This window comes from Protomyctophum parallelum (genome assembly GCF_964188405.1).
Source record: "Protomyctophum parallelum genome assembly, chromosome: 9".
Lineage (NCBI taxonomy): Eukaryota > Metazoa > Chordata > Actinopteri > Myctophiformes > Myctophidae > Protomyctophum > Protomyctophum parallelum.
This window is the reverse complement of record NC_139706.1, coordinates 4,523,069-4,535,333: the sequence shown is the minus strand read 5'-3', so window position 1 is coordinate 4,535,333 and position 12,265 is coordinate 4,523,069. Positions and strand designations below refer to the sequence as shown.

The following is a 12,265-nucleotide window of genomic DNA, read 5'->3' as shown; positions in this document are numbered from 1 at the left end:
ACAGAGCTGCTGCAGTAAGAGTGAACCTGTTCTGTGGACAAAATGCTTACATAAGTCCACAGAAACCAATTTCCGTTTCATTGTGTCTGGGATCGCAAATGCAAAAGGCCCCCTTGAAAACACAATTACCCCCCCCCCCCCCCCCCCCCCAGGAGATTGACCATGAACACAAATGATTTGTCAAAATGTACTCTATATGGGTGGGCACTTGTAGTGCAGATCTGTGGTAGTCATGCTTGCAGTTAGTCCTTGCTGCATGCTACTCTGCTTTCAGCTACCACCGCCGGCTACCCCTCCTCGTGGGGAAAAGAGGAGCAGAGTCCTTCCTCTTCATCATAGTCCTGGACTATGTGTGCTCCGACCACATGGAACAGTGGCCATCCGTTACATTGGAACATCAGCCTATAATAACAACAGGTGGTAGAGGTGCTGCTCTGAACGAAGTCAAGGGCTTCAAACACCTGGGATGGTCAAGAGGTGACCACTGCACGCACATCCACACATTTCAACGGGTGCAGGATCAAAAAGAATAACTAAGGAAGGAAAGAGGAGATATCCGCACGCTGTTTTAACCCATTCTGACCTGAGATCAGATTCATACGAGGTTTCCGCCGGACACACACTGGTCTGATGAACCCATTCTGACCTGAGATCAGATTCTAAAAAATGTCAATCGTTCTTCGATTTTTCAAAAATAGCAGACACAAGCACATCACTTTGTGCCACAATATGAGCTTGTAGATCTACTATTTTTGAGAAATCATGAACATTTGTGGCAAATCTTTTTCAGTGGTGGAAAAAGTACTCACATTTGTTAAGTGAAAGTATAAATACTACAATATAGAAATACTTTTAAGATGTACTTAACCCATTCTGGGCGGGAACCCATTTTGGTGTATCATGTCGTGCTTTACCTATTGAAAAATAGCAGATCTACAAGCTCATATATATATGAGCTTGTAGATCAGATACCAGATTACAGTATGTATATTTTACCAGGCTGCAGTATCTGGTCTGGCTGCTGCTGCTGAGATGGAGGGGTGTCTATATCAACGTAGTCAGTCTCTTCACCTGTCTGAGATGGAGGGGTGTCTGACTCATTAGTTAACTTAGTTAACTATATGAGTAATTCTTCCACATTACTATATACATTAAAGGAATACAAGATATACAAACACTCAACTATTTCACAGGTCCAATTCATTTAGAGAACCTAACATAAACTAGAACATACTTGCTTGTTGCACACTAGTAGGCCATAAATGACGTAGTCAGTCTCTTCACCTGTCTGAGATGGAGGGGTGTCTATATCAACGTAGTCAGTCTCTTCACCTGTCTGAGATGGAGGGGTGTCTATATCAACGTAGTCAGTCTCTTCACCTGTCTGAGATGGAGGGGTGTCTGACTCATTAGTTAACTTAGTTAACTATATGAGTAATTCTTCCACATTACTATATACATTAAAGGAATACAAGATATACAAACACTCAACTATTTCACAGGTCCAATTCATTTAGAGAACCTAACATAAACTAGAACATACTTGCTTGTTGCACACTAGTAGGCCATAAATGGCCTACTAGTGCGCAAGCAGAGCGCACAAGTACTTTCGACCGCTACAAACTGTCAAATCTCAGTAATGACTACTTGTGCCTGATACGGCAGTGGTGCCAGAATGAAACAATGGTAATTGTTTTTATACACTTCAGAAACATAATGTAATGAATACGTAAGTGACGACTTTGGATGGTGACGTATATGTCAATCAGTGCCTCCCAAGACTAAAACATATCGTCATTACGTCACCATCGAAAACCAATTACACATTGGGTCCTTTAATCCACATATTTCTTACGTCATCATTGAGAGCTATACTTATATACTATGTATATATGTATATGTAATTTGTAAGTTGATTAGCGGTATACTGTGGTTACTTTGCGCCATACGCAGTCCCAGCCAACCCGCCACTTTTGATGCGTATGCACCGTCCCAGCAAACTGTGCCTGATACGGCAGTGGTGCCAGATTACATACATGTATACACAGGAGCATTACCTTTAATACTCCCAACACTAAAACATATCGTCATTACGTCACCATCGAAAACCAATTACACTCTGGTATTGCAATTGGGTCCTTTAATCCACATATTTCTTACTTCATCATTGAGAGCTAGTTATACATATACACACCATGTAATCTGGTCCCAGCAAATCAGGCACAATTTGCTGGGACGGTGCATACGCATGAAAAGTGGCGGGTTGGCTGGGACGGTGCATACGAGCCGGGCGAAACCATTACTTGTGCGCTCTGCTTGCGCAAGTAATGACCCAAATACACCCTAAACTGTGCTTAACCCTTTTACTGCTGCCATTTATTGAGAAATTAGGACCTAATTCATGCCAGCATTTTTTTAATTTGAGCTCTTATTTTGAAAAGCCACATTTTGCCTCAACCGGAAGTGAGCTTATCCCTGCCAGCTTTACGTTGCCAAGACAACCTTTGTTTACATGATCGAAAAATGCCGGTACATTTTTGCACTCCACAACGTCGGCTCGTGCCGTCAAAGAAACGCTGTTTTGACCAAAAATGCCATCTGGGACAAGGAATAGGAGATACAGGCGATTGAAAGAAACGGATAGAATGGATTCTTATGGCGACGGTGAATTAATATGAACGATCCAGTGCAGTGCTAACAACAGTGCTAGCTAACCGGCTAACGTGAGTAGCATTATGGCTTGATCAATCATATGCACTAATAAAGGGCAATTGCCGAAGGGCTTCGGCAATGGCAGCAAGCGTTAATATCAAATTAATGCTTCAATTGCCGAAGGGCTTCGGCAATGGCAGGAAGACGGTTAACCGTGGCTGAATCTATCAGTCTGACAATTTTGTGCGTTTTAAAAGCTATAACAAGCCTATAGATAGATGCCATTAATTTATTTCCCGTGGTTTATCCAATATTAATTTATAATATATTTTAATGACCCAAATACACCCTAAACTGTGCTTAACCGTGGCTAACAAATATTGTAGACATGGTTTCATTTGTTGGCATATTTTACAAAGGGGAAAATGCAGACAATGTTGTCTTGAGAAGAATTTCAAATAATGTATGTATTTGGTGATAGCCTAAATCCCTTCCATGAAACCCCAATCCCAAATCCTATAGAATAGATGGAAATCTTACATTGAGTATGTTGGACAGCTACCACCGCAGGATGTCATTTCAACTGGAACTGATCTGCATTCAACAATTTGAGTTTCAGGACCAACTGGTACAGTTGTAGTTTCAGTGGAAGCGCTGAACCGACCTGTAGGTTCAGTGACAGCTTGTGTGCCTTTGAAACCAATGAGCGGCCTTGTGACAGTGACAGCTCCAGTGTTTTCGGATCCGACAGACTGAGTTGTAGGTACAGGGACAGTTTTAGTTCCTTCGGGACCGATGGGCTCAGCTGTAGTTACAGCAGCAGTTTTAGCTCCTTTGGGACCTATGGTCTGAGCTGTCTGTACAACTACAGGGACAGTTTTAGTTCCTTCGGGACCTACGGACTGAGCCGTCGGTACAGAGACAGTTTTAGTTCCTTCGGGACCGATGGGCTCAGCTGTAGTTACAGCGGCAGTTTTAGTTCCTTCGGGACCTACGGACTGAGCCGTCGGTACAGAGACAGTTTTAGTTCCTTCGGGACCGATGGGCTCAGCTGTAGTTACAGCGGCAGTTTTAGTTCCTTCGGGACCTACGGACTGAGCCGTCGGTACAGAGACAGTTTTAGTTCCTTCGGGACCGATGGGCTCAGCTGTAGTTACAGCGGCAGTTTTAGTTCCTTCGGGACCTACGGACTGAGCTGTCGGTACAGGGACAGTTTTAGTTCCTTCGGGACCTACGGACTGAGCTGTCGGTACAGGGACAGTTTTAGTTCCTTCGGGACGGATGGGCTTAGCTGTAGTTACAGCGGCAGTTTTAGTTCCTTCGGGACCTACGGACTGAGCTGTCGGTACAGGGACAGTTCTAGTTCCTTCGGGACCAATGACCCGAGTTGTAGGTACAGCGACAGTTGTAGTTTCTTTGGAACCGATGAACTGACTTGTAGGAACAGTGACAGTTTGAGTTTCACTGGAACCGCTGGGTCGACTTGTAGGCCGTCCCTTTTTAACCTCCAGGATGGTTGTTTCGTTCTTATGTACACAGTCGTGACGCTTGGTACCTGGTTTGCACATACAAGGTCATATTTATCAAAGAGAAAGAATACAATAACTGATAACAGTCTCTTACATTTACAAGTCTATGCATAAACATTACAAAGCCACAGTTATTAGAAACATAAGACATTTTAGAAAATGTTAAATGATGTTACTGTAGTAGCCTACTATAAATGAATGGAAACACCAGTTAAAAACAGCACAATTATGTAATGAATTCTTACATGTTTTACAACAGCCTTTCTTGTCCAATTTTTCTGTGCCCTGTAATACAAATTTGATATAAATTGAAATCATCAGATAAAACGCCATGGTTACTGACTACAGCTTCTTACTACTGCAAGTAATGAAGACTAACGTCACGTTTCACTTCAATCTTGCAGATGAAAGATCAATGTTCCTGAAAAGCCTGAGCGTTCACAAATACAAAATTAATGTATTAGAAAACTTGATAAAGCTAGTATCCAGATATAGGCTACTCACTGGAAGGCAGTTGCTGGGATCATATTCAGAACATTCAGTTTTGAGTTCAAGGACTGTGAGTTGGTCTGCGACGCATTCATACTTTGTACAGTTCAGTCAGACAACTCACGAATAGATTAAACAATATTTATTGAAGAATGAGTAATGAGTGTGCATATGATATTTGACTTGGCGTTCGGCTCTGCTGGATTTCTCCCTGCTCGGCATGATTAAGCAACATCATAAAACATAAGAGCAGGGAGATAGATATACAATAACCCCCCCATGGGGAGCATAGATAGCAGAGCCCACCGGTGGTGCTGGGGTGGTGGTGGGAGAAAACGTCACATACAACCGGGGAACCATGAGCAGAGGAAGGCAGGAAGAGCATGGAGTCTAGTGAGCTTAAGTAGCCTGCCCACTTAGTCAGCTGACTGCCGCATCAGCGAATGACGTGAGAGACTTGCACACACGTATACTCCCACATAGTAATGCAGCATGTTAACCCCTTGAGCATAGTATGGGCCTTTGAGCAAGCAAGAACCTCCCTTGAGGTTGACTAACTGAACTGACTCCGCCGCTCCGCGTGCTGCGTTTGATTTCAGTCAGACAACTCACGAATAGATTAAACAATATTTATTGAAGAATGAGTAATGAGTGTGCATATGATATTTGACTTGGCGTTCGGCTCTGCTGGATTTCTCCCTGCTCGGCATGATTAAGCAACATCATAAAACATAAGAGCAGGGAGATAGATATACAATAACCCCCCAACACACATACCTTTCGGTGAACTCTCACCGTCGATCCGGGCAGGTGACCCACTATGAATGCACAGTGACGAAATGCAAATATGCATTTCTGGAGCCTGCACGGATTGCTAACCCCCCCAACAAAGCAGAACCGAGAACGCCCTACGGGCACACCCGGGCAGATGTCCCACGCATCCGGGCAGATATCCCACACGATAGTGACGAAATGCAACGCTATGCATTTCTGGATCTTGCGCGGATATTTTAACTTTACGTGAGCTATGTGTAGCCATGACTGCGAGCCGTGAGGCTTATCTGTGAGAAAGTAATGTGTGGGGTGAAAGCCGGACTCAAAACCCATTGGTTTGGAGTACAAGCATATACTAACCTTAAGCTTAAGCTGAAAAAGGCCTGCATGGCTGCGCTCGCCGATAGGCCATTCCTCTATGCCACTATAGAGGAATATTCTACGCTGCTTCGCAGGGCTTACGTGTAGTGCAACGCCAATGTTCCTCTACTGCCAGTATGAGGACACACCATTGGCCCAATTACGCCGACGTTCCTTATGAGGAAACGCCATCAGCCTACGGGAATTCTCAACCGATACACATCCGGGCAGATGTCCCACTCGATAGTGACTCGAGAGTGCAAGCTATGCATTTCTGGATCCTGCACGGATACACGTGAGCTACGTGTAACTATGGCGCATGCCATAGCCGTGAGGCTTACCTGAACTATTTCACAGATCTTACATGTAGTGCAACCATTTATGTTACCCCAACGTTCCTCTAACGCCAGAGTGAGGAAACCACAATTACCAATACTTAAAGAGAAGCCTTAGATCTTAATCCTAAACTATTTAAACACCCAAGTGATAATAATAATAATAAACTTTATTTGTATAGCACCTTTCATCCATAAATGCAGCTCAAAGTGCTTCGCAGGGCAGGACACAAAAATATAATACAATAAAACACAAGTAGTTAAAATGATAGAACAATGGCAAAGAACAAAATTGAATATAAGAACATAAAATAAATAGAAACAAATAAAAACACCACATGCAGCAAAACAGTCAGGGCAGGGTAGGAACGTGCATAGTAAAACTCAAGTAAAAGCAAGAGTGAAGAGGTGAGACTTGAGTTGAGATTTAAAAATGTCTACAGAGGGTGCGTGTCTGAGCTCGAATGGAAGTTTATTCCAGGCTGTTGAGCCGTAAAAGCAAAAAGCTGCCTCTTTTTGTGCACATTCTTTTAGGCACTTCAAGTAGGCCAGCATTGGAGGACCTGATAGAGACCCTTTATGAATTAACTTACATGAGCGGCATATGCTCTCAAGCGGCCTTTGAGCAATTGATTCTGAGCTTTAAAGAAGTTAAGCTTCATGTCATGCAGACCCGAGAACTGTTCGATACCACTCTCGTCCAGAACTAAGATGAGATGACCCATGCAAGCAATCTATAATGCTGGAGGATCGACGGCGCTGCAGCCTGCACATGGGTGATGGTGATGGACTTACTTCTTCGCTAGATACTAGAACCATCACTTCCGAAGAAACCCCAACCGGCCCACGCCGGCTGAAGAAGCATTGGTGAATCTCCTGACTGAGCGACCCGGGACATCTGTGATTGTGCTGAAAGAAAGCTTAGGACCAAAAGATCATCTGGGGGTCATGACCTGATGAACGAATGAGCCACAAATAACAGATAAAACATGATATGCTTTGAGAGAAAGCATGCCTATATATGTGCCTGTCCTGAATAGCCACTTTTTGTATTAAATATTAGTTATTAACAATTAATTAATATTATTAATTAATTTAACACAACGTTAACAGCTTCTATGAAGAAGCAATGACAAAGGCTACAGTTGATTGACATCTATGCAATTAACTATGAATTGATTACTGTCATCCAATGCCATTAGTTGCAATAACTAAGATGAGCAGAAAAACAGCCTTGCCGAGTCATGAGGCCCGAGGGCAGAAGCCTAACTCTTGTTTCAGTAGAGTGAGCAGATGATGTACACGTACAGCCCCTGGACGTGACGCTAGTATGACGCAGGGACTTACTCCATTCCGACCATTGGTGCCGAGTGCAGAGGATCGAAGGAGGCACTGGTTCCCATTTTTTTTAGTCTTTGGAATGACCCAGCCGGTGATCGAGCCGCAACCTCCCAGTCCGGGGGCGGACACGTCTAACCACGAGGCCGCTGAGCTAGTGCCAGAAAAGTAGGCTTACAGTAGGATTCCACCTGATAAAGTAGCTACCAAGCAGCCCCAAGAAAACCTACTAACTGCGACGTTGAATAGGTTAACAAGATATACTGGCCATCTTGCACGACTATAGACTACTTAACATAGACGTTTAATGAGCACCATGAGCCAAACATTTGGATCCGTCGTCCTGATGACGCACTGCATGAGGTCACACAACTAACCAGGGGTGGCCTTAGGAATCTGGAGGCTCGTTTCGAGACCAGATATGAGGCCTCCATGTATACCTATGACATAATTATCCTGTTGGGTTAAGGTTAGGGTTAGGGTTACACTTGGATACATTTTGGTTACATTTTCCTAATGCTGTTACTCAATAGTGGCACTGAGCGACATCAAATCAATTACTGATCTGAATACAACTGGCAGAGTACATTCCCCAGACTGCACCGGGGAAACCACAACCGATAGGTCGCACAAGCACTGCGACACGGAAGCCAAGCTTGCTGCGAACATAGACATAGTCTATGGCTGCCTTCCTTCAACCCGGATCCTCTCACGGATAAGTGATGAATTATTGCTTAGGAGTTTCAATTTAGAGCTCCTGGCAGTGGATGTTAGCTGTGCAGAAATGAAGCAACACGGCGAGCTGCTAACCTACCACCTTCTGAAACATCTTCAGTCCCATGAAGCAACTGCCATTACCTAATCCCACTCAAGGACTGATCAACAGAACATACAATATGAATCTGAGACATTAAAGTGACAAATGGGCAATGGGACGCACGGTGACAAGACGCTATATACGTATAGGCCTACGTATATATTGATCTGAACTTCTGACCTCAAAGAGAGTGAGGAGGGTATACACTAGAGTGACTAGACCGACAGCTAGATAGGCTTGAGGGGCGGACGGAGGCAGCAGTTCTCCAAGACAGCTCAACCCGTATAGAGAAGCTGAGACATGATACCACGACAAAGGAAGCACTAATTAAATGCCCATTAAGAAATACATCCACAATAAACAGCTAGAAACTAATCTTACAGAAGTAAATAAACTAGACAGAAGGCTATGACACTTGACATGAGATTACTGCAAATGCAATTTGCAATCTTAACCTACTTTAATATGACACTGGACATAACTGAATCGATTGAGATGAATTAACAATAACTTATGATACTGTCCTGAATGGAAACATGGAAAACTTAAGAATAATAACTATGCCACATATAAATTCAAAACTGAAACATAATAAATCACAGGGAGAAAGGGTGCTAGCTTTAGCATTAGTTTAGCATGAACGAACCCTCATGGCAATGAGGAAACCTCAACAACCACATGGCTACAAAGCAGTAAAGCACCAAATCTATATAGAGATTGCCATTAAGGTAGTTAACTCACAACAATACTTTCCAAAGCACATAATATAGAAGGTGTTAGGTAATAAGTAAGCAGAGTGTGACTGAAGCCTTGCTTCAAAATGAATGAAACTGATAGGAGACACAACCAGGCAGCTGCAGTTGCCAGATCCTGAGAAAGAAAGCAACTAGGTGTAGAACCATCCCAACCCTACTCGGACTCACCACATGAGAACTTAACTTACAATATAATACACCCTAATGACTATTATGACTTGAAACAATACATTTCATTGGACAAAGTCATTTGGATCCATGACAGAACACCAGAACAAACTATTGACTACAGAAACCAAGCCCAATGTTGCTTATAAAAGCGCACGTGGCAACCGCTGCACATGAGTTGAGGACCCATAGCTGGAGGGGACAAACACTGCACATGAGCTGACTTGGCAAAACATCAGCAAAATTAAAACGTGGCTTTGACTGACGACACATACCACATTACAATAGAAGCTGCAGCACTGTCTGCGCATCCGGCTTATTTACCAGAACAGGCTATTATGAAGCTTGTTGAAGCCACATGATAGAACTCAGCAGCATTAGCAGAAACATATCAAACTCAATATTTTGCATACAACCTGCAGGCCCTTATCACAGCATGGACAGTAGCTGAGAAGCATAATTTAAGCAGCAGTAGCTGCACACGCGGACAGCAAAGCAGCAACAACCACGAGGAACAGAAAACGTCACATACAACCGGGGAACCATGAGCAGAGGAAGGCAGGAAGAGCATGGAGTCTAGTGAGCTTAAGTAGCCTGCCCACTTAGTCAGCTGACTGCCGCATCAGCGAATGACGTGAGAGACTTGCACACACGTATACTCCCACATAGTAATGCAGCATGTTAACCCCTTGAGCATAGTATGGGCCTTTGAGCAAGCAAGAACCTCCCTTGAGGTTGACTGACTGAACTGACTCCGCCGCTCCGCGTGCTGCGTTTGATTTGTCGTTTGGTGAAGACCAGGTTTGTGAAGGCTGTGAGAGGATGCAATTAATTACATTTTAAAAGACATGATATGGTTTGATGGAACATAAAACACATTTCCAACAACAACCCGTTGGAAACTAGTAAAACTAAGTGTTTTCAAATGGTTTTCTATTGAACTCACCTCAATAACATAAGATGTGTTGTCTGGTAGAAGAACAGTGCAGCTGTTCTTTTTACACGTTCCACAACATTGTCCTGTCACATTGTCATACTTGAAGCCCTGTTTGAAACACAGCACGTTATATTTTAGGGATAAACAATCAATTAAATTATTAAGAAGATAAATATGATGCCTTTTAATACTTAATATATCTGTTGTATCTCCTGACAGCATTCAGTACATGTATTGCTGCTGACATCATCAACAATATTCAAATCAAATTAAATTATAACGATCCTGTCATTTTATGGTTGTTAAGCTGTTAACAGTTGATAAAGTTCCAAACAACACCATGCATTATTTTAAGAATAAATATGGTTTCACAAGCAGCCTGACATGACCAATTCTGCACATGATCACATACAGATGATAGCTAAGATACAGATATTCAGTGCATAGTTGTGTGAAAGGTTTGACTTATAGCCTTGATAAAAGCAAAAGCATTTAAAGATTGTTTTTTTGATTAAAAAAATAGTGATTTGAAAAATGAGTAGAAAATCCCAATCCAATACTGAGCAGAAGGTTATTAATGTCATGCACATTTACCCTGGAACAGTTGGTGTCACATTGTATAGGTTCACACTCGATAACATTCAGAGATGTGATGTTATCCGTTTTTTCACTACAATTGCATTTCTTGCAAATGTCTTGGGATGGGATGGATACACCTGGCTGTGACAGAATGGAAAGCTCATTACTTTTGTCCGACAGATATTTAAATGTATCAAAATACAGTTATTCCAATGAGCATTGTCTGTAGCTTGTTTGTATTGCAAATGTTTGATTAGGAATGTTCACAAATCGACATCAAAGCTTACCTTGTATTCAGTGTCATTGTAGACACACACTTTTTTGGGTTCTGGAGAAGAAGCATAATGTTGTATATTTAAAATGAATTCAAACACTCACATTCCTGACAATCATCATCGAAGTCCATATCAATGAAAATAACAATTACAGAATCAGAATACAGAATAAATAAAATAACTTACTACAGTGTGAGTCACAACATGTGTCGGGTAAGTCTTCTACGGCCATTTCAAACCCTGTTGCACACTTTTGTGTGCGATTTGAACACTTTGTTTTATCACACTCTGTGGGTGAAGGAAGATCACATATATTTACTATCAAAGTAGAACATTGTAGCACATCAGGAATATTTTCATCTTGTGGCTTTTATTTAATTAAAATTTGTAATTTTGAGCAAATGACGATTTATATTTGGAAATACTGTGACTTTAGTATTGTATACTCTGTGGGTTACATTAACACCACGACTCTGGAAAGGATTGTCTAATTTAATTATTATTTTATGTTGGCATACAAACAACTCACCACATTTTGATACTGGACAGCAGTCTTTGGTTTCGTTGACCAGCACCTCTCCATCTTTGTCACATCTAGGAGGAGATGGTTGGGTTGCACAAGCCACTGGCTCACACTCAACACTTTCATCACAAGTACACTGCTTACAATCACTCTTCCATGTGTCACCCACATGTGTAGTACCAACAGAAGATCTAACAAAACCTAGGCTTTCAACATACACCATTACTGTCTGTCTGTCTGTCTGTCTGTCTGTCTACTACTATTACTACTAAACTATTAAACAATGGCAGCAATATTTAAACAGAGGTAAAAATCACATAACATCTACCTCTTTAGGATTGCCGTCCGGACCAGTACAACCTGATACAATACAAAGGTTAGATTCATCTCATTGAGAAAACAACACTAATAATAATAATAATAATAATAATTGTAATAATAATAATAATAATAATAATAACCAGTAAGGCGCTTCTCGCCCCTTAGGCGTAGATTCAATAGTTAACTGCGCAATAATAATAATACTTTCAAGAACATATCCTATTTTGTAACTATTTGGACTTACAGCTGGAAACACAGACATCCGACTTTGAATTGAACAAGACAGTTCCTTCAGGGCAGAAACATCCTTCACGAGACGCAGAAATTTGTGTCTTGTTTGCCACATTCTTTTCATTGTATCTAAGAAGAAGAAGAAATACATGCCAGAAAGATAATACAAACATCAGGAGATC

At 42.0% G+C, this 12,265-nt stretch overlaps 1 protein-coding gene across 1 annotated transcript in view; it reads right to left on the bottom strand.

The window, feature by feature from the left end:
* Positions 1 to 6,864, bottom strand: part of LOC310863963 (period circadian protein homolog 2-like) — a gene marked incomplete at both ends in the record, with an annotated part of 35,689 nt that extends 28,825 nt beyond the window's left edge. Inside the window, 3 exon segments of the mRNA XM_083772497.1 lie at positions 997 to 1,075; positions 1,235 to 1,384; positions 6,733 to 6,864. Of these exon segments, the coding sequence (XP_083628623.1) occupies positions 997 to 1,075; positions 1,235 to 1,384; positions 6,733 to 6,864 (361 nt within the window).
* Positions 6,865 to 12,265: the final 5,401 nt, after the last annotated feature.